This window comes from Chlorocebus sabaeus, chromosome 25, assembly GCF_047675955.1.
Source record: "Chlorocebus sabaeus isolate Y175 chromosome 25, mChlSab1.0.hap1, whole genome shotgun sequence".
In the NCBI taxonomy this organism is placed as follows: domain Eukaryota; kingdom Metazoa; phylum Chordata; class Mammalia; order Primates; family Cercopithecidae; genus Chlorocebus; species Chlorocebus sabaeus.
In genome coordinates, this window is record NC_132928.1 from 79,570,555 (window position 1) to 79,596,590 (window position 26,036).

A 26,036-nucleotide genomic window follows, 5' to 3' on the forward strand; every position below is an offset into this window, starting at 1 on the left:
CAAGGAGAACAGTACTTGGCATCCAGTTAGTGCTAAGTGTTAGTTACAATTTCATCACTGTATCCCAGAGTCTAGCACAGAAACTGGGACATGGTTCTTGCTCAACAAATATTACATTGTATTGAACCCTATGCTTCACTTGGCAGTATCTAGTTAAAGTTTTTATCTGCGTTAAGCATACTGACTCATTTCATTGCAATTAAGTATTTTCTATAGTTAATACCCATCTACAAAATGCCAAGCTGCTGCCTATCTCATTGCTTGGTGAACCACCAGTGAGCGCAAATGTGTGTACAATTATGGATGGTTTATTTAGTCTTGAATAGGCTTCTCTGAAGCCATAATATTGTTATATACGTGTAATTTTATTAATATGCCAATAGTCTGTCAAGTGAATAGCACACCTTCCAAAAACAGTATGCTAAAATGTTTTTACATTGAGTTTGAGGTAGTTGCCATGCATAGAAAGATTGCTTCTCATTTCTACTAATATAATTGCTTTGCAGAGGAACTGTATTTCTGGATAAAAGTATTTTGAAAATACAAAAATTTGCAAATTTCTAACCTATACCAAACTGGGGCAGGATGAAAAATATTCTCTAAATCTCCGACTTTTGTTTTGGAATCTGTGTTATAATAAACCACCAGAAGGAAGCCACTGTGGATTGGTGAGGGAAGGAGTGGGGACCTGGGGGACCTATACGGGAGCAGCAAAGACAGCAGTTTCCATCAACAATGACCCTGTTGAAGAAGCACTGATAGGGGTCAGAAAACCTAAGGAGGAAAGCAGACTCCTTATGAATAATCAACACTTGCTCTAGTGCAGTTTTTCTCAACTTGGCACTTATCGATATTTGCGGCTGGATAGTTCTTTGTTGAGGGAGCTGACCTGCACATTGCAGAATGTTGAACAACACCCCTGCCCTCTACCCACTCAATGCCAGTAGCATCTGATTCCCAGACGTGAAAACTAGAATGTCTCCAGACTTTGCCAATAAAAGGCCAAACGCTCTGGTATAAGAATCACTGCCTTAATGGGAGAAAATTAGCAAAATTATTTAGATGGAACCCCTTATATTTAAATGTGCACTATTTTTAAGTAGCTTTATTGACTCATATAGACTTACCCTAAAACTAATGATCTATACTAATAATACAAGAAGCCAGGACTATGATTGCAATATAGTTTACCAGAGATGGGTCCTAGCAGTCCTCTGTTCCTCAGGTTGGAACCTAGAAGAGTGTGAAGGCAAGAGGATGACAGAGAAGAAAAGAGCCACTGGAAACTGCTAGCTGGTCTTTCAATTAGCAAATCGTTTTGGAGATACCTGTGATATATAGGCAATTGCAGGGAATGCAGAGGTACCACACACATAGACTTTGTTTGAAAGGAGATTACAATCTCCTGCCAAACTATTTCCAGTGCAATTCTCATCTTTTGCTTTTTTACTTTTAGTATCTGGTTGGTACTTAGGTTTCAACAGCAGGGGCCATTACAAATAATGTTATGTAGTTATAAAATGAGAACAGAACAATGTACAGCTCGTTTCTCCATAATACTTCGCTTAAATCGTTTTAGGAAATTCATTGTATTAATTGCCTAAAAACAAGACTCCAAGCACCTTCTCAGCCAGTGCATTCCCCCAAATTTTTCCTTTATAGTTGGTAAAATACTGCAATGGTTACACAAGCTTTAACTGTAAATTTAACTTACAAATATAGTAAAATTAACTTAATGATAAAAAATAAAGTTTCCCCATACTGGGTAATACTTATTTTTATGTCAGAGATGAATAAGCAACAGGTAGAAGTCTCAAATGAGCAGAAATAGAGAACTCAAGGGCTTTAATTATATGATGTGTAATAAAAAGAACTGGCATAAAACACACTGTACTAGTATCCTCAAGGATTATTTAAAACTATAAAATGCCTACATATGTATCTCATTCTGACTGAATTATAATCAGGTATTCATCTTCCTGCTACACTCTGTCAACCCTGCACCTCTGAATCCAGTCACTCCTCTGATATGTATGCCTTTATTATTAAATAGCTGTCCAGAGTGTATTAGAATTAAATACATATTTAGCAACAAGCAAATGCCAGGAATCATAGGACATCAGCAGGGACCAATGAAGGTATTATATACAAAGATTTTAAGCTCTTGACATATCAGAATAAAGAAACTGTTTTTCTGATTTCAGGAGTGAACTTAGTAACTCCCTTCTCCTCTCTCAATCACAGTTGGCCCATTTGATTATAATTACACAAATTGTAATTTATAGGATTATTTTGCTATTTGTTGAAAAGTCAATCTATTCTAAAGTTCCAGAAGCCACCGCTTTTTAAATAGTGCTTTATGTGTTATATATTCTTACATGTAATAAATCACTCTTGAGATGCAAGCAAGGCAAAACAGTAGCATTTCATTTCCCATTAATGGGTCTAAATACAAAGTAGGAGAGTCCAGGTAAGTCACTTAACTCCTCCAGGTTTTATCTACAAAAAAAACTGGTACAAATACCTGCCCTTTCTTACCTTACATGGTTGTCCTGAGGATCACATAAGAAAATGTAGTTGTCAGGAAGAAAGCATACCCACAAATGCTGGAGCAGAACTGTGGTCATGTATTTTTGTTATAGCCAAATTCTTTCAGGTGAATCACTCAGTTTCTGTACTGTTCACGCCTTACAGAAAGCTGGAAGTACTGTGTCCCCTGCTGTTGAAATGTGAATACATCTGGTTGTTGGTTAAAACGAAATGAACTACACTACAAATGCCTCTTTATAATGGAGGTAAAAATACTAAAATAAAAATCTGAAAATCTTCAGAGGAAGCAGCTACCTCCATGCAATAGGAGCATGACTTTCACTTAATCCATCGAGATGAAGGCAAATAAAATTAATCTTAATCAGAATTTCTTGGTATTGAAACTTTATGATCTAATTTCTTTATACTTCCTCTACCTAAGCCCTTGATGTCCTGGGCTCCTGGACTCAATCCCCTGGAGCTCATCTTGGCTCCTTCTCCAGGAAAAAGAAAAAATTTCCAATTAATCTGAAAAACTTAACTCACTGAATGTCATCCGAAATAGATTTCGGAGAGTGTTAAATGATTCGGCTTTTAACCTTTAAGCCACCTGTTTTCAACTGTGTAGTAAGTTTTGGCACCTTTTAAAAGGGATGCCATGCACAAGGCAGAGACTTCTGTTTTGTTTTTTCTTTTGCCAGGAAACAGGAAGTGCTAGTTACAGTGGGGAGTGAAATAGGTAAAAAATGTCTTAAATGCTCATTAAGGTAAAATGACCTTACCTTAAGGTAAACATTCCAACAGAATGTTTGTCAGGTACAGAGCACTTATTTTTATATTTCTAATTTCCCAGAATAATGCCAATTCATAACCCCCAGCAGGTGTTCAATGGATGTTTATTAAATTAAATCACCTTGATTTGGATCTCTCAGGCTGACTGGAAGAAAGGGTCTGTCACATCCTCAGTCCTGAGATCTGGCCTTCGCACAGGTCTCTCTGCAAACAAGGTTTGGTCACATCTACGAATCCATGGCTTTTAAGATTCCCAAGTGACATGTTTGCACTTAGGGGCATATTTTAATTAGTATATGATGTCTTCATGCCTATGTCCTAGAATGTATTACTAATATTTCTATTACTATTCCTCAAGGGTGATCAACTAAGAACAAATAAATTATGAAGTCCATCTTGACCAAGAATTCCCTCCCACCAAGATTTGTAAAACTTTCTGCCACACATATTTGAAGATGATCTTTTTTTAACACCTAGAAATGTATATTTTAACTTAAAATAGAATTTTAGAAACTTCTAAGAAATCAGGAATTTTCTCACCAGTTCAGTAAACCACTTTACCAATTAATCTTTTATTTTTTATTGCATACATCAATATTTAACAGAAGAAAAATAAAGAACCCCTAATGTTAAACTGAAGTGAATTACATGTTATCTTCTGGTTCTTTTCAATGTAGACCTAAATTTTCATATATATCAGTAAACATAATTTATGTTCTTATTAACATTTTTGAATCTCACACTTTTTTGCATACAATTTTACATATATCAATATTATTTAATGGCTATATAACATTCTGTGATAGCACTAGCAATACACCAAAATTTACTTAACCATTTCCCAGTTGTTGGGCTTTTTCCCTCTTAAAGTTATCCGAGTGAGGCCGGGCACGGTGGCTCACGCCTGTAATCCCAGCACTTTGGGAGGCCTAGGCGGGAGGATCACAAGGTCAGGAGATCGAGACCATCCTGGCCAACACGGTGAAACCCCGTCTCTACTAAAAATACAAAAAATTAGCCAGGCGTGGTGGCGTGCACCTGTAGTCCCAGCTACTCGGGAGGCTGAGGCAGGAGAATGGTGTGAACCCGGGAGGCAGAGCTTGCAGTGAGCCGAGATCACGCCACTGCACTCTAGCCAGGGTGAGAGAGCAAGACTCTGTCTCAAAACAAACAAACAAAAAAAAACGGTTATCTGAGTGGAATTGCTAGAAACCTTTGTACAAATAGTTTTTCTTTCTTTTAAATATATTCCCAGGCATATGCCACTCAAAGTGAGTATGTCAAAAGATAGATCGGTTATAAAGCCCTTTTTATATTATAGTCTTCTACATAGTTCTCTTAAAAGGCTACTAATATACAATGCTGCTGCTATGAGGACACATGCAATTAAAACAATTTTGCTAATACAATAGCATGAACTAAGTCAAAGTTGCATTTTTAATATTAAGAAATTTGAATACCATTCAAAGAATTGATTTTTTGTATCATGTATACATGATCTCTTTATAAATTTGCCTAAAAGTACAAACCCTTATGGATATCTATATAGTTTTACAAAAATTGAGTGCATCCATGTGTAATGCAAATAGCTTCTTTTAAATTCCATCTTGTTTTGTCTTTTTCCTATTTACTACACATTTAAAATTTTTTCTCTTAGTTCATCTACCTTATCAATTGCCATGAAGTTCCTTTGTACCACTATTGGTGTGAGACTCGTAGTCTTTATTTTTCTTTTTATACTTAACATTTAATTTATTTGGAATATCATATGTAAAGTGGGTCTCATCTTTCCACACTGGCATCTAGCTAGTCTTTTCACCAGCAGTTATTAATATTTCTTTCTTTCCATTGGTTTATTAGTTTTAGTTAAACTTTATTCTTGGCACCACAGAATATTCAGAAAGGTTGCTTAATAGCATGTTTTAAGGATTTGGAGGCAAGACTCCCATTTTTTCCCCCTAAATTAAAACAACTTACATCTTTGCTTGCTTTCCTAAATAATTTATTACAATTATGCCACATTACACACACAGCAACCAGTTGGAATGTTAAATGAACTGTAGTAAATTTCATACTAATGTCGCATATTGGCATTCCTTTGGATGTAGCTTTGTATTTTAATACACACTATCTAACTTAATCCTCACAATAATTCTGTGAAGTATTTCTACTCTGTAGATGGTGAAATAGATACTAAGAGTGACTTTCCCAAGAGTATACAACTGCTAAGTAGTGAAATGAGAACTGTAATTCTAGTTTTCAAAAAACTCCCCATCTCCCCATGTACTACTTTTCCATTACACCAGCATGGCTCCCATGGGAGTTTGCTCATTTTTAAAAATATAGCTCCTTAAACTTGCTTCTATTTAGGCATCTTTCTTAATTTATCTCAATGTAGTTATATAACTTTCTTTAAAAGTCTCATATATATTAATAACCAAACACTTTTTAAGTTGCAGTTTGTCACTGTTGAGATGTGGAAATGATATTTTAAAAAATTTTATATCCTGCAACTTCTTGAATTAGTCTTTTATTGTGAGTATATTTCTGTAAGTTTAAGCAGTTGTAAAGCCATGTTAATAGAAAATATTTATGCTACTTTCCTTCCTTATCTTCCTCATTTTGTGAACGCTGGCTTTTACTGCAATGACAGGTTTCTTTAACCATATATAAAAATGGTGCCAACACTGTTTACATTCCACTTGAGGAATGTTTGTTTTCCCAGTAGGAATAGTAGTAGTTCTTGGTTTAAGTACTTAACAGACTCCAAGAAGTCTATGAAATCATTGCCAGAAATAATTGAATCAAGGGTGAATGATTAATTTTTGAAAAGTTATCTGTAGTTAATACTTTGGATTTTTACCATGTGTTCTGTTGATGCTGATTTAATGGCTGTTCTGCTGAACACCAGCCTTATAATCCTGAGTGATAGTAAATTATTTGCTCTATTGTTTGCCAATATTTCATTCTGCATTTTGCATGTTGAGAATAAAATCCTTCTAAAAATGTCTTTTAGTATTGAGAACATATTTGCCTCAAAAGACAATCTGAAGCATATTGTCTTTTATGATAGATGGATAGACATTATTTAAACATTTTTAAAAGTTCACCAGCAGGCCAGGCGCGGTGGCTCAAGCCTGTAATCCCAGCACTTTGGGAGGCCGAGACGGGCGGATCACGAGGTCAGGAGATCGAGACCATCCTGCCTAACCCAGTGAAACCTCGTCTCTACTAAAAAATACAAAAAACTAGTCGGGCGAGGTGGCAGGTGCCTGTAGTCCCAGCTACTCCGGAGGCTGAGGCAGGAGAATGGCATAAACCCGGGAGGCGGAGCTTGCAGTGAGCTGAGATCCGGCCACTGCACTCCAGCCTGGGGGACAGAGCCAGACTCTGTCTCAAAAAAAAAAAAAAAAAAAAAAAAAAGTTCACCAGCGAGTCCATTAGGGTCAAAATCCAACCTGTCAGAAAATTATACTGAGTTATAATATCCCCTAAATTTTTAAATGTTTTTATTGGTATAACTTCTCATTTCCCATTTATTTTGTATTCAGTAAGAAGTATATTCATTTTCTTCATTTTTAAATCAACCTTTATTTTGGACTAATTTTTCCTATTTCTATTATATTCAGCTATACCATCTTTTGCAACTTCTCATTGTTCCTTTCCTCAATTTCTTATGAATAATTTGTGATACTGAAAATCTTTTCGGTAGATCTGGAATACCTTCACCGTCATTTTATTTATCATCTTATGTACTTCTCATTTTAATTACTATTTTATAGGTCTATTTCAAGTATTTCAGTTGTTTTGATAGATTTAAACTTTAGGATAAAATTTAAATATGACTTTACTATATTTTAAAAGTCAATACAATCCATGACTTTGCTACTTTAAGTAAGTTGTCAATTACTTAAATCTGTCTGGTCTCATTTTCTTCACATGTAGAGGAGCAAAACATGAGTGTATTCCGAACAAATTTTGGCCTGGTAATATTTTTTATAACATGATCTTCAGATCAAGAGATGTGTTACTGAAGAACATTTTCTTAAACCTTAGCCAAATTCTGCTTCAGTGAGATCCATGCTCTAAAATACATTTGTTTAGTTCATCTTAATCTTCACATTTCTCTGATTCAATAAGCTGCAGGACCAGTGTGTGCTTTTCCACCCCAGCAATGCTCGACTAATTTTTGTGGGCACTTTTTCTTTCTCCTGCAGTGCCTACACTCTTCTAACAGTGAATGTTAGTAGAAAGATCAAAGGTTTTAGAATCACAAAAGACTGGGTCCCCATGTTGGCTCTTCCACATACCAGATTCTGAGCAAATTACTAATAATTCTCTATTTCTTCTTTGAAGGTGATATGGTTTGGCTGTGTCCCCACTCAAATCTCATCTTGAATTGCAGCTCCTATAATTCCCACGTATTGTGGGAGGAACCTGGTTGGAGATAACTGAATCATGGGGTTGTTTCCCCCATACTGTTCTCATGGTAGTAAATAAGTCTCACGGTATCTGATGGTTTTAAAAGGGGTTTCCCTTTTCATTTAGTTCTCATTCTCTCTTGTCCACTGCCATGTAAGACATGCCTTTCACCTTCCACCATGATTGTGAGGTCTCCCCAGCCACATGGAACTATAAGTCCATTAAACCTTTTTCTTTATAAATTACCATCTCAGGTATATCTTCATCAGCAGCATGAGAACAGACTAATACAGAAGGTATATGCAAATCTGCCTCACAGGATTGCTGAGAAACTGTCATAAGCAAGCATAATACTAAGTACCAAGCACATGATAAATGCTGTTTCAGAGCAAAAACTGTCACAAGGATCATCATTCTCTGCCTGAGGAATGGAAACTGGACTAGAGGAAAAGCAAGTTCATGTCTTCTGACAGCTCCACAGGTTTTTACCATTAGAGTACTACCAGTTTTATGATGTTGGGTGGTTCTGGGAGAAAAAAAGTTTCTATACTCTAGATAACAGCTAAGAGGCAAGAGAGATGACAGAAGGTTGTTGCTTCACAATTTGTGAAGTGGGACACAACCAAAAGGGCATGGTAAATCTTCCTTTGATTCATTCCTATCAGTTATGTTAGTAATATTAATTAAAGTGGTAGAGCCAACAAGGTGGTAGGTTTCACTCTCACTGAAAAACCTTGGGTAATCTATTTATAGAGGGTTTTATAACTATCTGTAATCCCAGGTTAAAAAGGCTTCACTCTGTTTCTCCTTAGGAATTTCAGAACAGCCCTTCTGAAGTATCTTCTCCTGGGGCACTTCATTTTTCCTTTTGGTCTAAGTTACTTGTTGGAAGCTCTTTAAGTGCCAAAGCAGGGCTCTGCAGAAATTTTCTGAAGTATTAAATGAGAATAAATCTTATCCTTCAAATTTTCTTTGCAATCAACCTCCCCAAAATGAGTTTTTCAACCACTAATTGAACTCCAATTCTTTTTGTAAATTAGAACACTGTGATGGCGTCATTGCCTCATCAGTTACAAGAGTGAAGTGGGTATTATAAACTTCAGACCTTCACAATGAATAAAGGATCATGCAAAGCTAATCTTTTAACGATTATAGACATATTTTATTATCATATTGGCATTTGTATTAGTTGCTATTCCTACCACCATGTCTATACATTTATATTATATGCAAAAGATCCACATAATTTACCATTTGTGTGTGTTTCACTATTCGAACAGGCCGCAGCAACTATAATAGCTGCGAAAGTAATTAAAATATTACTTGGGTATTACTAATTGTTCTGTAGACAAAGATAAAATCTGAAGATCATTAACAAATACAACATTACCTTTAAGCTGAGTTGTTAATATGGAACCCTTACATACATACCCAATACTAAAATACAGCTAACTCTGAACCCTTACATACATACCCAATACTAAAATACAGCTAACTCTGTTTTAAGATTATGGGTCATGTAGCCCATTCTAAACAAAATGTTCAATAATCAATAAATCACTCATTGATAGTTTAACAAAGATACTCAATGCTGAATGTCTGAGAGTTAAAGACAACATCTGCATAGCATTCAACATATATAACCACTTCTAATTACTCATATGGGAAACTGTCCTTTAAATGAGAATATTCTGATGCCATGAAGGAGGTCCAAAACAGCATTTCCAGATTGCTCTTTTCTAATTTTGAAGGTGCTTCTCTGGGCTTTCTTGGTTTTTGCTTTCCTCAGAGGACTCTAGTTTGGCCACTATTACATTATTGGTTCCAGGAGACTCTGGCTGCTTATCATCGCCATCAAAGATAATGTCTTCTGGATTTGGAGGTGGAGGGCAGAATTCTTCAGTTGGAAAGATCTCCTGGAAAAGTGTTTCAGCTTGCTTGACGGCATGCTCATTTCCCAGGCCACAGTCAGGCCCAGAGCAGACATAAACATTGGAAGGCAAGCCATTATATGAGCTTCTGCTGATTCCCGAGGAATCTCTCATATTAAAATAAAGAGCCCACAAGAGTCTTGGCTTTGTAAGTTCTTCCTTGTTTATTTCTGTTTCAGTATATGGAGTGAATAATTTCTTCACCACTGATTCTAAGTCTTCTCTTGCTGTTTTAGAAGATGAACATGTCAAATGTACCAGATAGGTGTCCTTCATGCATGTCATGGTTGAAGAACATAATTCTGTGACCCGTACAGCACAAGCTCCTGGCTCTGCTGGAGGAACTATCAGAATGGAAGTCTGCTGATCTGAATCTGTCTTTAGTATAGACTGATCTGTAATGAGTACTGCCCTAGAGATCTGCTTATACTGCACATTTGAGCATGTTTCCTCAGAAAGGTAACTGTCTTCCACAATAAAATATTTAGCATTTATTCTTTGACCAAAGTGATCTATAATTGCTTTACATCGTCCAGATTCTTTGTCGACTACAAAGCATTGTACTTTATGACGAAGACAATAGATTCCACCAAAAACTGCACACATCCTACAGAAACACTGCGGAATTTCTCCTTGGCCATACAAGGGAAATAAAAAGGGAGTGTTGCCAAACCGTCCAAGACACTGAAGGAAGTTTTTAATTGCGTTAAGGCCATCTGTTGTAGTGCAAGATGATTCTGATGTCATTGCAATCGAGTGCAGTACAAAATGTTGAAGGTTGGGAGTTAGTTTTTTAGTTTTTAAGTATTCTGAAAATGAACACTGCCTGAAAGCTTCGTATTCATCAGGATGTTGTTCATACTCTAAACAAAATGTGAGAAATTTCATTAGCATCCTCTTTTCAATCATGGTGAGTTCCTTGCTATTAAAGACATCTGCTCTGGAACAAGGCACTTGTTCTACCTTTCCTTCCCGAAATGCAAGAATCCTAGTGACATTTTTAAATTCTACATAACGACTAACATCTGATTTGATTAAAAGATCAATTAGTAATCCTTGAGAATACAGCAGTTTTGATACCAAATCAATATTAAACCTCCTCCCTTCTTTAACTATTTGAAGGTAAGTAATCCTATTTCTAATTGGTTGATTGGCATTATCTTCTACTGTAGATTTGCTTTCATCTTTATTTCCATCTTTATCTGAAACTGTGTGCATACAAGTTTTATCTCCACAATACTTTTCCTTCTCCACTGATTCCTCTACATCAGTTACTTCTAGTGAAATCTCTCCATCACTTTTCTGAGTGTGTTTGGCAGACATTTCATCGCTATTAAAATATGATGACTGGCTGTCTTCAGGCAAGCCTGCAGAATCCAGAACTTCAGTGAAGGTACCAGACACCCCTGAAGAAGGATTTTTCTGCAGAGCACCAACTTCTTCAACATTGTCCTCCATATCCTGACTGGCATAACAAAAAGCTTCTGTGTGTTGGATAGTTTCATCCTTCTTGCGAAGAGAGATGGCTTCTTCTGTTTCATGGATCAGGTCCTGCCATGCAACAGTACTTTCTTCCCCAATGTCATTGTTTTGCTGATGCTCCTTCAACCAGGTTAGCAATCCTGAAAAGCTGAAACTAGCCCAGTTGCCTCCATAGTAACTTCTTGAATCAATATGCAGAACCCTCTGACCAATTCTTGAACATGCAGCTGCAAGGATGGATTCGGGCAAACCTGTCCCTATTATAACCACATCAAACTCTGTGGGAAGACTGTCCGCCATTCTAGGAAGTAAAAGCGGCTGGTGACAGTTGCTGATGAAAGAAATGAGGTGTGATTATGCTGCAATAAAATCTGTCCTTCTGATGTTCCAGTTTATCCCAGAAGCAATGAAGTTGCAGGTCCTAGCTGTTTAACAGTTACCCTTTTAAAATATATTTTTTTCCTTATAAGTCAGTAGCATAAAAACATGAGCAAGTACATCTAATCACATCTGAGAATACTAAAATGGATGTGTGGTTTCATTTCTGTATTTCATCTTAGCAGTAAATGTCAAAATGCATCATATATGCATTTGTGACTGGAACTCTTCTCTGAAAGAAGAAAATTCAAGAAAGAATACATTGTAAACAATATAAGAGAAAAATAATTTCATGCAACAATGACAATCCATTGGAGTATGACTTCTTATTTGGACATAAACCTCCACAAAGCATGTCTTAAATGCTTTCTCACATATTTTCTAATTTCTTGAAAATGGACAATAGAGCTATAACAGCCCTCCCAAGAATCAGGCAACATAGTAATAGAGAATGAACATAATGTTCCACAAAAATAAAGAAGAAATAACATAATACAATTCTATAACTTTAGCTTTTAAGAAAACTATCATGTGAATAAATCTATACAGAGCTGTGAGCTTAGACTAAAAGGAACGTATGGCTCCATTGTTTATAGAAACAGATTATACATTATGTACATACTGCCATGATTAAAAATATTTCTGTGGCCATTACAGTCTGTGTGTGATTCCCGAATAGGTGAATATAAGACCTTTTCATGCCACAACCACCTTAGGATCTCATGATAGCAACATGAGACTATTTCTACTCAATTACTAGTGAGATTATTATAAAAGGATTAATTCAGTAAAACAACCGGCCATTTAAAAATATTTAGGCTCATAACAGAATAGGCCTGAGGAAAACCTATATATTAAAAATATGTATATGAATGTACACATGCATATAAGTGTTTAAGTAAAAAAGGAAAAAAGTACGTAAGTAAAAAAGGAAAACTCCTGGTTTCATATTAAAATATCTTAACATAAATAATGCCTACTTCTAACATTTGAATACAGTGATGTTTGCATTTTGCCACTGTCTCTGCAACCCTGAATCTCTATCCCAAGCAAAAGGTCTATGTAAACATCCTCTGCCAAGACTAATGTTGTTTGTTCTTATTTTTGAAGGGTAAGGAAAAAAAAAAAGGCTCTCCTGTTAACTTTGAGCATAATGCTGGTTACACTCCATGTGCAGAAGACATCCGTGTGATGCCACGTGTGGCCAGAGGTAGAACGACCAAGGTACTGAAGAGCATACTCACCTGAAAGTCTTTAGGCTGAAGTATTACATACACATTACTGCTAAACTTTCTAACATTCATCATTGCACTGGTTTGAGCTCTGGTTTTCACTACTGTTAAACCTACTGAAATATAAATCAGTACAAGCTAGACCTGTCTAGGCCAAGATGACTAATAATCCTGGATATTGGTAAAACAAGCCATTCAATTGGAACTTAAATTGCGTAGGGCACAGACCTTTAGTTTAACTAAAATGGCAACCCTAACAGTCCTGTCTAGTCAAAGCCTCTGTCTCAAAAATATCAAGGATTCCACTCATTTTTGGCATTCCCTAAGAAGCCAGGAACTAAGTACAGAATGAAACAGTTGCCTGGCCCACTCAAGTATAAATTTAAGTATGTCTGAATTACTTATTCTGCTTCTTCCAGCAGGGTGTGAAGAGGGAGACTGAATCTATGATGGTATCTGAAGAGGTGTAACCATAGTATATGCTGCTTCTTGGCTTAGAAAGATAGGGCTCAGGGTAGGAGTAAGAGCAGAAGACACAGTCAATAAGCACTAACATCAGGCAAGCTCTAACCTACAGATATCAAAGAAGTCATCAAAATGCAAACCAAGTAGGATGACCTTACAGAGCATTAAGCTGAACTACCCAATAATAGAGATGAGAGAACTGATGGCTGGAGAGATTAAGTGACTTGGGAAAGCCCACACAATACATGAGCCGCAGGATCAGGAACAGGACCCACTCTTGTGCCATCAGGCCAATGGTCTTTCCAACAGATAGGGCAAGCCTCTCCAAAAGCCTCTGCATCAAGAAACTACTTCCCTCATTTTTAAATGTCCTCCCCTTCAATACTCCACTGTTAGGTAGTTCTAGCTCAGGGATAACTATGCAGGAAGTGCCCTCCTTTTCTTCATCCTTAACCTGGATCTAGCACAAACTCTGGAATTCACTACAGGCAAAGGAATTGTCTTTGCTAAAAACTTTTTAAACTCTGTAGTAACTTCACTACTAACTTGCCCCCCAGGGCTTAAAAGTCTCTGAATCTCTTACCCCAGAGTTTCCACCTCTACATTAAAAACAGGGAGAAAGTCATGGTTGAAAGCACTAAATGCCCTGAAAAACAGGGCAGCACTTAGGCAAAAACCTAAGTGAACTTAGAAAATCACTGGGTTGGGACCCTAAGAGGGATGGTGAAGAAGAAAAACAGGAAGGGAGAAGTGACTAGGAGACACATGAGGGTGGGGTCAGCAGAGGAAAGAGGTGAGGAAGAGGGTGGATGACAGCTAGCACTTATAAAGACCTCAGTACACCCTTGTGTTCAAACTCCCGGGAATGAAAATAGAATTTTCCAGCACAGAAAAGGCACTTCGAGGAAAAAAGAACTTTGATGTCTGAACAAACACCTGTTGACTACCCCGGAGAACACTACTGATGATACTTTCGGCTTGGGCTTGAATAACCTTCTTAGCATTGCCAAATAAATTGCCTGATAGGTATTTTTAAATTAATATAAGGAGTGTAATCCCATAGCCATCCATATCACAACCTACATACACTTACAGTCCCCCTCCCTAAATTTCAAATGTTTGTTCAAATGAAATTATCAGATTAAAGCTTATGAGGGGCGGGGAGGAAAATATAACCTCTGAAGCAATCAAATAAATCTACATTTTCTATTTCCTTCAAAACTCCAAAAAAGGAATCATTACAAATATAATATTTGGGTTTGTCATAGCATAGAGGTTACTGAATAAGAAAATACTTTTGATAATTCTACAAAGATTTTGTTCTTCCAAACCTACCAATATAAAAGCAATAAAGTATCAATGGATTTCCGGATTTAAAAAAGGAACTTTAAGCCTTGAGAAATACACATTTCTATTTCAAATCTCCCTACAAATGAAATTCCTGAGGCATGCAAAAAATAATTTCTTTCCTACGCTTTCTTCAACGATTTGCTGAGTTGTTGATCATCCTTCAAAACATCATGTCTCAGTGAAACTTAAATCTTCCATAAGAAGAGTATTGTCGAAATAAATCTTCAACAATCAAGTTCTACTTTAATGAAATCTACCGACTGCAGAGCTAATTACAGTATTTGTTCACCTGAGATGGTACTGGCTGAACCATGTGTAATCTCACCCGAGATTGTGGTGCGCTGGAACCCATCTATAAGAAGGAAAATAGTAAAAATAGCTTACAGGGCACATGCCAATTTGCATTCTGAGGACCTGAATGAAACTGTCTCTCTCCCTAGAAAGCATTCAAAGGTTTACAAGTACTAATGAGAAATTTTTTTTTACACATTGCTATTTTAGTTTTCCACTCTCATTTTAGAAAACAAATAGTAGTATATGAATCTAATCTCATCACCCCCTCCAACTTTAAAGAGTTAATCACTTTTTTTCTTGAATCTCTTGACTCTACAGGCCCTCGTCTCATTCCTCAAAGTGTAAAAAAGCCGTGGTTTCGTGCCTTGTTGAGTGATCTTAGGAGGTAAACACAAATGACAAGAAAGGAGACGGGTTGGGGTCTGGGGTCAATGTGGGGGCAGATGAGAGACCAGAGGAACGGAGTCGTGGACAGCGTGGGGCGGGAGGGGGCGGAGGAAGAGGAAGGCACCGGACATGCGGCTGGGGTCGAGCAGCGTCAGGAGGCGAGCGGGGAGCGGGGCGGGGTCGGACCGGGGGCGCGGGGCCGAGCGGGAAGCCGTGCGCGGCGGGCTGGGGGCAGGCGGACGGACGGACGGACGGACGCACGGAGCGGGCGGCGGGGCGGGGAGTGGAAGTTTGCAGAGGGGAGGCTGCCTTCTCCTCCCAGTCCAACTCACCGAAGAGGCTGCTGCTAAACCCGTCCCACACGCAGCCCACGGTGTCCCACACCCAGCCGTTCCTCAGGCAGGACACGAAGGTAAAGGTGACCCCGAAGAGGGACACCAGCAGGTCGCTGAGGCTGATGTTGACCAGGAGGAGGTGAGTGGGAGTGCGGAGCCGCTGGAACTTGTAGTAGAGGACGAGCACCAGCAGGTTGTTGCCGACGCCCAGCAGCCCAATGGAGCCCAGCAGCAGCGCCAGGCGCTCGTAGGTGCCGGGGCTGAAGAGCGGCGCGGGGCTCAGCGTCCCCGCCGGCGCCGGCCCCTCAGCGCCCGCGGCCCCGCCGCCGTCCCAGTAGCCCTGGCCGCCGCTGCGGTTCCCCGAGTACATGGCCCGGCGCCGGCGCGCTTGGCGGGCGGAGGCGCTCAGCGTGCGGCGGGGCTCGCGGCGCGCTCCGCACTGGGTGGGGCTCGGGTTCCGCCGCCGGCTCTGGCCATTGTGCACTGAGGGGCCCGCGCTACCGCGCGCCGGGCCCGCCCTCTCCCCGCCCCTTCCGCTCGGCGCGCCCGGTGGCCCCGCCCCTCCCCGCGGCGCGTCCTCGCTGCTCAGCTGCTCCCGGGACGTCCTCTTAGCCCCAACCCCGCGGGCGCGCCCTCGTGGCTAGCGCGCCCCGCCCCCCACTGGCCGGGCCCCCTCAGCTGGTCGGCGTGGACGCGTGTCGCGGGATAGCCCGGGGGCCAGGGCCGCAGGGTAGCCTCGGTGGCTCGTCACATCCCCACCTCCCTGCACCCAGCTTGAAAGCTTCGTGTCCACTGACATATTCATTCACTCACTTATGCATTCATTTATTTCTAAGTATAAGCTCCTGCGCCCACCACGTGCTGGCAGAAATTGGGCTTCTCCCCTTCCTGGGAAGCTGTAATAACCCACCACCAGCCTACGAAGCCCATCCCACCTCATACACTTAGTGTAAACAAAAGCAACACATTGAAGAGCTCGGGGTAGTCTTACAAACCGGAAAACTAAGAAGAAAAACAACAAATTGATATACAGGTGCCTGCCTAACTACCTGACTGCTAGAGGACACATGTCCCAGGGCTGATACAAGAGCCTGCCACCCTCGGAGAGTTTGGGATGAAAACTCTCTGAAAATGGCATTCTAGTGGAACCGACTTTAAGCCCTGGGCTGACCCCGAGGCCTTCCAATACCGTCCTTCCTGTGCTCCAAAGTGTGGATAGATCTTTCTGATCACCGAGGCCTGCTAAAGTCCTTCACAGGCAGTGAAAGATTCAACCTAAATCTAGCAGGTATAGGAGGCAGGTGCTATATTTAGAACAGCACACATTTCCCACTGGGCTCTTCCCCTGTAGTGATGAGAATATAGTACAAGTCAAATATAGGTTGTGAACGTCATCACACTCTGCAAGAGCTGCTTCTGCCTTTGTGGTTGCACAATCCCTAAGGAGGCCCTACAAGAAGATCACAGTCCCCAGCCACACCTGAAGACTGTTCCGGACACTGGTGATGAACACAGGGTTTGTGCAAGCTAAAGAAATTGCTCCTCATGGGGGCATTTACCCCCCTCACCCCTGTTTGAAAGATCGGTAGGGAGTGACTAGCTTGGATCAATCCACATTCCGAATTCCCTGCAGAGAGGATCTAATAGGCTGGCAGCAGCTCTCCACCCTGGTGCATTGAGCAATAGCTAAGGGGCACTGTGCTCTGCCTTTGACACCTTGATTTTCCTTCAAGGCTTGTGCTCTGGACTTGCCATCTGTGAGACTTCCTACCTATCCACCCCTTAAAAACACACACACATACACATTTAATTGTTAATTTTAGATTTGTACAACTGTTGAACAAAACATAACTATTTAACAAGTTCTATATGTTTAATGTCCACTGTGTTTTCTGTGTCTAGTCTACAGTAAGTTCTCAATAAATAGTAATTTGAATGAATGAAGAACTCACTATATTTTTTCCTATTCATTCTTCATTGCTGAGTCATTGCCCTTATAAAGTTTACATTCCAGTAGTGTTTGGAGAACAGACAAAAATTAGATAAATACATACGTAGGGTGTCAGCCACTGTCAAATGCCATAAAGAACTAAGGGTCAGGCGTGGTAGCTCATTCCTGCAACCCCAGCACTTTGGGAGGCCGAGGCAGTAAGATTGCTTAAGCCCAGGAGTTCAAGACCAGCCTGGGCAACAAAGTGAGAACTGCCCCCCAACTCTTCAAAAAATAAAAAATTAGCCAGGCAAGATAGTACATGTCTGTAGTGCCAGCTACTTAGGAGGCTGAGCAAGGAGCTATGGGACATGGATGAAGGGGTTTGTAACAGTTAAAGAAAGAGGAAAGAAACACGAATAGCAGCTCAACAGTCAGACAGGGTTATTTGGGAGAATAAACCTAAGAGGGGCTTCTGGCCGATTTCGGTCAGGAACACTCTCTTACAGACTAAGAGTATTTAAAGGTTTTAGAGTGAGAGAGCTTATCACCGGCGTGGAGGAGAAGTTTATTGCGGAGTTGGAATGTCTTTGTCGGAGGGGAGGTTATCTCGAGACTGGCATGTCTCTGGTCAGGGAGGGGTTTATCTTAGGATTGGAATGTTTCTGGTTGGAGATGTCATTTGTGGTTTATGGTCATGCTGACCTTAGCCATTAGGCTGATGCTGTTTGGATTTAGGTGGTTTTTGATCAAGGAGAACTTTAAAATAGCAGTGCTTGTCCAAGATGGTGATGCCCCTGCTCTGTCAAGGTTGTTATTTAGACATGGTGGTTATGGGCAGGAAGACTGTGGTTGGTACATTGGAGGAACAATAAGGAAGCAAGAATGAGAATCAGGAAATGCGGCCAGTCAGGTTGGTGGGCAGTGAATGGCCAGGATATGCAGGACCTTGACCATTTCATTAGAAGGACTTTGGCTTTTACTCAATCAGAGTAAAGTCCAGGACAATGCCTACTAGCAGTGAATGCATGTCCAGGGCAATGCCTACTAGCAGTGAATGCAAAGGAGGAGTAAGAGGACTTTGACAAATGTTTAAGAATTTTTGATACAGTAATTTTGTAATACTATAAACCGTTAAGGACATTTATTGAGCTTGACAGAAACAGGCAATGATAAGGATATGTTTCTTTTTAATTTTAAAATTATGTAATGATAGGATAATGGCAAAACATTACAATCTTTTATAAAAAAACAAAACAAACAACAAAAAAAGCACCAGCATGATCACATGATATAGTTTGGATATTTGTACCCACCCAAATCTTATGTTGAAATGTAATCCCCAATATTGGAGGTGGGTTCTAGTGGGAGGTGTTTGGGTCATAGTGGGACGTTCCCTCATGAATGCCCTGGGCCATCCCCTTTGTGTTAAGTGAGCTATAGTTCTGAGTTCACACGAGATCTGGTCATCTAAAAGTGTGTGGCAACTCCCCCATCCCACTCTCTCTCTCTATTTGGTTGTTGCCATGTGAGATGCCTGCTCTCACGCTGCCTTCCCCTATGAGTAAAAGCTCCCTGAGGCCTCCCCAGAAGCTGAGCAGATGCCAACACCATGCTTCCTGTACAGCCTGCAGAACTGTGAGCCAATTAAACCTCTTTTCTTTATAAATTACCCAGTCTCAGATATTTATAGCAGTGCAAGAACAGCCTAATACACAGCCTAAGGACAAAAATGTAGACCAATGAAATAGAATAGACAGCCAAGATATAAACTCTTACATATATGGTCAATTGATTTTTGACAAGGATGCCAAGGCCATTCAATGGGGAAAGGAGGAAAGAACAGTCTTTTCAACAAATGATGCTGGGAAAGCTGCATATCCATGTGTAAATGAATGAAATTGCAGCCTTACATTATGTCATATATAAAAATTAACTTGAAACTGATTGGAGACCTACATGTAAAAGCTAAAACTATAAAACTCTTAGAAGAAAACTCCTTGGGTATGACACCAAAAGCACAGGCAACAGGAGAAAAACAGATACATTGGACTTTATCAAAATTAAAAACTGTTATGCATCAAAGGGCACTATCAAAAGAGTGAAAAGACAGCCCAGCAAATGGGAGAAATACTTGCAAATCATATATCTGATAATGCATTAATATCTAGACTACATAAAGAACCCCTACAACTCAACAACAACAAAAAACTCCACACAACCCAATTCAGAAATAGGAAAAGGATCTGAGTAGACATTACTCCAATAATATACTAATGGCCTAAAAGCACATGGAAAGAAACTCACCATGATTAGTCACTAGGGAAATGCAAATCAAAGCCACAATGACATACCTTTTCACACCTACTAGAAGGGCTATCATCAAAAAACAAAACAAAACACAAAAACAAGTGTTAGTAAAGATGTGGAGAAATTAGAAGCCTGTTGTACTGCTGATGGGAATGTGAAATGGTGTGGCTGCTGTGGAAAGCAATTTGGTAGTTCCATAAAAAGTTAAACAGAATTATTGTGAGCTCATGGCCTGTAATCCCAGTGCTTTGGGAAGCTTAAGCAGGATGATCACTTGAGGCCAAGAGTACAATGACCAGCCTGGGCAACATAGTAAGACCCCATCTCTACAGAAAAATATTTAAAAATTAGCTGGGTGTGGTGGCACATACCTGTAGTCTCACCCAACTACTCAGGAGGCTGAGGCAGAAGGATCCCTTGAGCCCAGGAGTTTGAGGTTGCAGTGAGCTGTGATCGTGTCACCATGCTCCACCCTGGGCAACAGAGTGAGACCCTGTCTCAAAACAAAAAATTAAAAATAATTGCCATATGATCTAGTAATCCTATTCCTAGGTATATACACAAAAGAATTGAAAGTAGGGACTCAAACAGATATTTGTATACTAATGTTCATAATAAGATTATTCAAAATAGCCAAAAAGTAGAAACAACTCAAATGCCCATCAACAGATGAATGATACATGGAATGTGGTATATACATACAATAGAATATTATACAGGCATATTTTGAAAGAAATGAAATTCTAGTACATGCTACAACAGGGATGAACCTTGAAAACATTACGGTAAGTGAAATAAGCCAAACACAAAGGGACAAATATTATATGATCCCAGTGATAAGAGGTACCTAGAATAGGCAAATTCATAGAGACAGAAAGTAGAATGGTGGTTACCAGAAGCTGAGAAGAGGGAAGAATGAGAAGTTAGTGTTTAATGGGTAGAGAGTGTCTGTTTAAGATGATGAAAAAATTCTGGAGACGAATAGTAGTAACGGTTGCACAACACTGTAAATGTACCCAATGCCACTGAATGGTACCCTTAAAAATGGTTAGAAAGGAAAATTTTCTGTTATATATATTTTACCACATTTTTGTCAAAAAAGAAAAAAGCATGTGCGAATTGTGCTTGCATCTCACTCTCTCAAGAGTGGGAGAAGTAAACTACTGTAACCAGCTGATGAAGCAAGCTGAACTCAGTATGCTGCAACCAAAAAGCAACTTGTTCTCGCTACTCATTTCAAATGTTTTCTGACCACCTGCTCCTTCCTGCCCTTAGATGGGATTTTGGCAGCTTCCAAAGCTTTTCTGCTCCCTTGCAGTTGACATCAAGGCCAGAACATTGTAAAAGATGAAAAGCTAAAACTCACGTAAAACTCGCTTGTCCACCCTCCAAGATAGAGCCAGCGTCAGGCCTGTAGAACTTCTGTGAGAGTGGAGGTGGGAAGGATAACAAGTTTAGCTTCCCCCATTTTCTTGATCCACTACCTGTAGATGCTGCTCTGGGCCCTTTGAGACTGTGAGGGGAAAAAAAAATCTTCCTTGATTGGTAAAGTTGTAGTCTGATATTGGTGCTCTCTGCCAGGCATGGTGGCTCATGCCTGTAATCCCAGCACTTTGAGAGGCTGAGATGAGTTCAAGACCAGCCTGGTCAACATGGTGAAATCCTGTCTCTACTAAAAATACGAAAATTAGCTAAGTGAGGTGGCATGCACCTGTAATCCCAGCTACTCGGGAGGCTGAGGCAGGAGATTCATTTGAACCCAGGAGACAGTAATCCAGCCTGGGCAACAGATTGCGACTTTGTCTTAAAAAGAAAAAAAAAAAAAATGATAGTAGTGCTCTCTAATTGTAGCAAATTTTAAATGCTGGGTTTTTGTCTTCTAGGGTGATTTGCAGGTTCTCTAGAGAAACTGAGATCTCTGGCATCTTTCTCGCACAACTCTCTCGACAGAGGCAATGCCTTTCGTAGCTGGCTGCTGGGATCTCGCTCTCTGTCCCTGCTTGGGGACCCTCCCAAGTTGACCCAGTCTGGCCCCTCTACTGAGAGTCTAGCATCTGGGCCTCTGTACATATGTATGCATATTTTACCCTGCCAAATTCTGGAAGTGGTCTACTGCAGACAGCTGGCCAGCCCCAGGCTCTCCCTGTTAGTGCCCCTGGGATGGAAAGAAATGAGGAGATGTCATGGCTCCTCCATGACTCTGAAAACTCTGTCTGTGGGAGCACTCATTAAGGATATCCTTGAGCTCCTACTGAACTTGTTGCCTTCTCTTAAATAGTCTGAAGGTGAGCAGGAGCTAATGCTTGCAGAACTGGTTCCCAGTGCCTGCACACATCCTCCTCCATGGGCCATCTAGCCCTGCCCTTTAGACAGAAAGAGGTTCATTTAAAACTCTCTAAACACCCTCTTACATTGGAACATTCAGTTATCACAATACCTATACGCCAAGGAAGTCCTTTGCAAAGTATAGGGGAGCGAGGAATGGAGACACGTTTCATTTGACATTCTTGTTTGGAAACTGATAAGCCCTAGCCTTCTGCATCGTAACGTGATGGCAGAGAGGGAACTTCAATCAAGCATTATTTTTTCCCACGGCTGAGACACATTCTTCCCTGGCCGCTCTAACCTTGGTCTCTGGTGAGCAGCAGAAGAGCCCTTACTGAAAATCTTGCGAAACACGTGTGCACCTTTCCTACCTTAGGAAATGCAATTTAGTGAATGTGATTGAACTTTTTTTAAAAAACAGGAGAATCTAGCATGCCTTAAGGTTCTGAATGTCAATGCTTCTGGTGCATACAGCTCCTCAGATGGGTGAGATGTAGGGATCAGCTTAATACATAAACTGTGTATCTGTCCACATCCCCTCAACCCCCAAATACATACATTTGTTTTTAAAATAAAATCTCACATGTTACATTGCTGTTAAAAAATGGAGTTTACGGCCAGGCGCGGTGGCTCACGCCTGTAATCCCAGCACTTTGGGAGGCCGAGGTGGGCGGATCACGAGGTTAGATCAAGACCATCCTGGATAACATGGTGAAACCCTGTCTCTACTAAAAATACAAAAAATCAGCCGGGCGTGGTGGCGAGCGCCTGTAATCTCAGCTACTCGGGAGACTGAGCCAAGATGGCACCACTGCACTCCAGCCTGGGCAACAGAGTGAGACTCCATCTCAAAAAAATAAAATAAAATGCAGTTTACATGACAGAGGAGGAGGTAGGGAAGAGTAAACATTTAATTTCCAGAAGAAACTGGTGGTTAGTGAAGTTAGTTGTGATTAATTTTTATATATATATCTCCACACCAACACCCATTATAGTGAAAGTTCGGTACACTGGGGTCAAAGAGAACATTTATAAGTTTCCTGAGGGAAGAAAATTAAAACAAGCTGTACACAAAGCATGAAGGATCAGAATAGCTTATAATCAGCAACAGAAGCTGATCAGAATACAGTCCTTATAACAGCAACACTAGAAGCAAAAAGACAATGGAGTAATACCTTCAAAATATTTAAAGAAATTAATTTCCAGCCTAAAATTCTGTACTCAACCAAACGTCAACAAAGTGCAAGGAAGGATCAGGATATTGTCAGATCTGCAACGATCAAAACCATATCTATCTTCCAGGCCCTATTTCTGAATATGAGTCACCAAAATGAGGGAATAAACCATGGTGAAGAAAGACATAGTATATAAGCTTGAGGATGAGGGAATTCCCAAAATGATGATGAAGGGGGATGGTGGCAGGACAGCCATGCCCCTGTGTATATAAGGCATCAGTCCAGATTGCAGGGGATGACTCAAGAGAAAGCCGTGTGGAGGAGTGTGGTCACCAAGATGCCTTCTGCTCTTCTGTCATCTTTTTATTCTGAAAACGTAAGGGTGAGCCTGGCCCAGAGTCTTAACAGTACCTGGTCACCAAGGGCCATGTAATGTTGAAGCTCTTGCCTACCTCTTTGTCCCCTGCCATAGGCATTAGCTGAGTATACTCATTTCACCTCAAAGGAGTTCTTCATTGATTTATGCTGGAAACTGAAGTTGGCCATCATGAATCCAGAAGCAGAAAATGCACAGCAACCTATTGCTCCAACAGCATTTCCGCCAGATGACTGGTACCAGGCCTACATGCCAGACCAGCTGAGGACCCAACCATGGGCCTTGTGTCATGGTAGCACTCCTTCCACATATGGACCCTTATAATATTCATGGAAGCTGAATGGCTTCAGCTAACTCACAGCAATTATTCCACCTGCTTTTTTCTAGTCTTTTTCTGACAGTGCCAATATCATTTCTTTGCTTATATAGCTAGGTGTGTGTTTGCTTTTGACTTTTTATAATGATTGCCTTTCATGGTCATTTATATGTAAAAAATAATAAAATAGCAAAATACTTCCTTGAGAAAAATAGGTAGAAAAGAAAAACATAAATACACCTATGAAGGACATTAGAAACACGGGGACAGGTTTATGAAGTTGTACATTAAAATTTAAGTAATGTGCATAGTTCTGTTGAAACTAAAATTATCAAAGTATGTGGTCTGGGCTTAGAAGGCAATTTTCTAAAATTATTAGTTTTGTAAGAGTGTAGGAACATGAGTGATTTTCAATGTTGTTTGAATCTGTTGCCATATCATTTCTGCAACTGAGAAAATATAAGTACAAATGCATCTGGTAGCTCTATAAATGACCATAATAGCTGTGACTTGCTCCTGCGTATAACAACTAAGATGTTCCCAAAAGCTTCTGCCATAATGTGCATTTATACCTATTATCAATACGTCTCCTCCTCCTACTCTCTGTTTAGCCCACCATTCCACTGAGGTAGCCTTTCTCAAGGTCACTAGCATCCACGTTCCAATGGTTAATTTTCAGTCCTCATCTTAAGTAGGCCCTCATCAGTACTTGGCAAGGTTGACTGCTCCTTCATACTTTAATGCTTATTCATAGATATTTCAGTATCTGGGTCTAAAATACAACATCACATCAATAACAGTGCTATGGTCCAAATGTTTATGTTCCCCCGAAATTCATATGTTGAAACCTAACTCCAAGGTGATGGTACTAAGAGTTGGAACCTTTGGGAGGTCATTAGGTCATGAGGGTTCCACCCCCATAAATGGGATTAGTGCCTTCATGACAGGGCTTGAGGGAACCTGTTTGTCCCTTCCACCATGTGAGGGCACCTAAAAGGCACCATCTATGAGGAACAGGCCCTCACTAGATACTGGATCTTGCCGGAACCTTGATTTTGGACTTCCCAGCCTTCAGAACTGTGAGAAATTTCTATTGTTGATAAATTACCCAGTCCAAGGCATTTTGGTATAGCAGCAGGAATGGACTAAGACAAACAATATAACATAAAATATAATTACTAAATCTAAACACTGGACAATAATTTCTTTTCTTTTGTTTTTTTTTTTTTTTTTTTTTGAGACAGTCTCGCTGTCACCCAGGCTGGAGGGCAGTGGCGCAATCTCGGCTCACTGCAACCTCCGCCTCCCGGGTTCATGCCATTCTCCTGCCTCAGCCTCCCGAGTAGCTGGGACTACAGGCACCCACCACCACGCCCGGCTAATTTTTTGTATTTTTAGTAGAGACAGGGTTTCACTGTGTTAGCCAGGATGGTCTCGATCTCCTGACCTCGTGATCCGCCCGTCTTGGCCTCCCAAAGTGCTGGGATTACGAGCCACTGTGCCCAGCCAATAATTTCTTTTCATCATCAAATATCTATATCTACTTGGCATCCAACTGACAATTTTCTCATGCATTTTAAATTATTTTTGAGTTTGGTTGTTGAGTCAAGATCTAAATACAGTCCACACACTGTGGTTGGATGGTGTTTCTTTAAAGTCCTTTTAGGCTATAGCTCTCCTCCTCCTTCCTTTTTTCTTCCTAGGCAATTTCTTTATTGAATAAACTGGATTGTCCATCCAATGGCTCTTTCCTTTTCAAAACAGCTTTTTTTCTTGGCTTCTAGGATGATCCTTTCTCTTGGTTCTCCTCCTACCTCACTAGCCACTCATATTTAGTCAGTGGTTCTTCTTGATCACTCTGACCTCCCAACACTGGCATGTTCAGGGTTTGATCCTCACCTTGCCTTCTTCTTTATCTGCATTGATTCCCAGGTGAGCTCGTCCAGCCTAATGACTTGAAATACAACACCGTCTGAATGCTGATGACTCCCGAGCTGTGCCCTGAAT

At 40.3% G+C, this 26,036-nt stretch overlaps 2 protein-coding genes across 5 annotated transcripts in view; both read right to left on the minus strand.

The window, feature by feature from the left end:
• OPN3 (opsin 3) overlaps nucleotides 1-16,094 on the minus strand; it is a 47,319-nt gene extending 31,225 nt beyond the window's left edge. The window contains exons 1-2 of one of the 4 annotated variants that reach the window (XM_037986075.2): nucleotides 15,595-16,094; nucleotides 11,417-11,487 (exon numbers count right to left, since the gene is read on the minus strand). In XM_037986075.2, coding sequence (XP_037842003.2) covers nucleotides 11,417-11,487; nucleotides 15,595-15,967 — 444 coding nt within the window. In that variant the 5' untranslated portion in view covers nucleotides 15,968-16,094. Of the gene's footprint in view, nucleotides 1-11,416; nucleotides 11,488-11,658; nucleotides 11,767-15,594 lie in introns of those variants that run through there. The other 3 variants (XM_037986074.2, XM_007989938.3, XM_007989937.3) reach the window with 3 other exon arrangements.
• CHML (CHM like Rab escort protein) lies at nucleotides 3,878-11,456 on the minus strand. The gene has a single exon (XM_073011870.1). It carries the CDS (start codon nucleotides 11,454-11,456, stop codon nucleotides 9,483-9,485), a length of 1,974 nt encoding a protein of 657 aa, XP_072867971.1. The 3' UTR covers nucleotides 3,878-9,482.
• Nucleotides 16,095-26,036: the final 9,942 nt, after the last annotated feature.

Bases quoted from the DNA above. Each gene is read 5' to 3' on its own strand.
- CHML (XM_073011870.1), bottom strand. From the start codon at position 11,456: ATGGCGGACAGTCTTCCCACAGAGTTTGATGTGGTTATAATAGGGACA.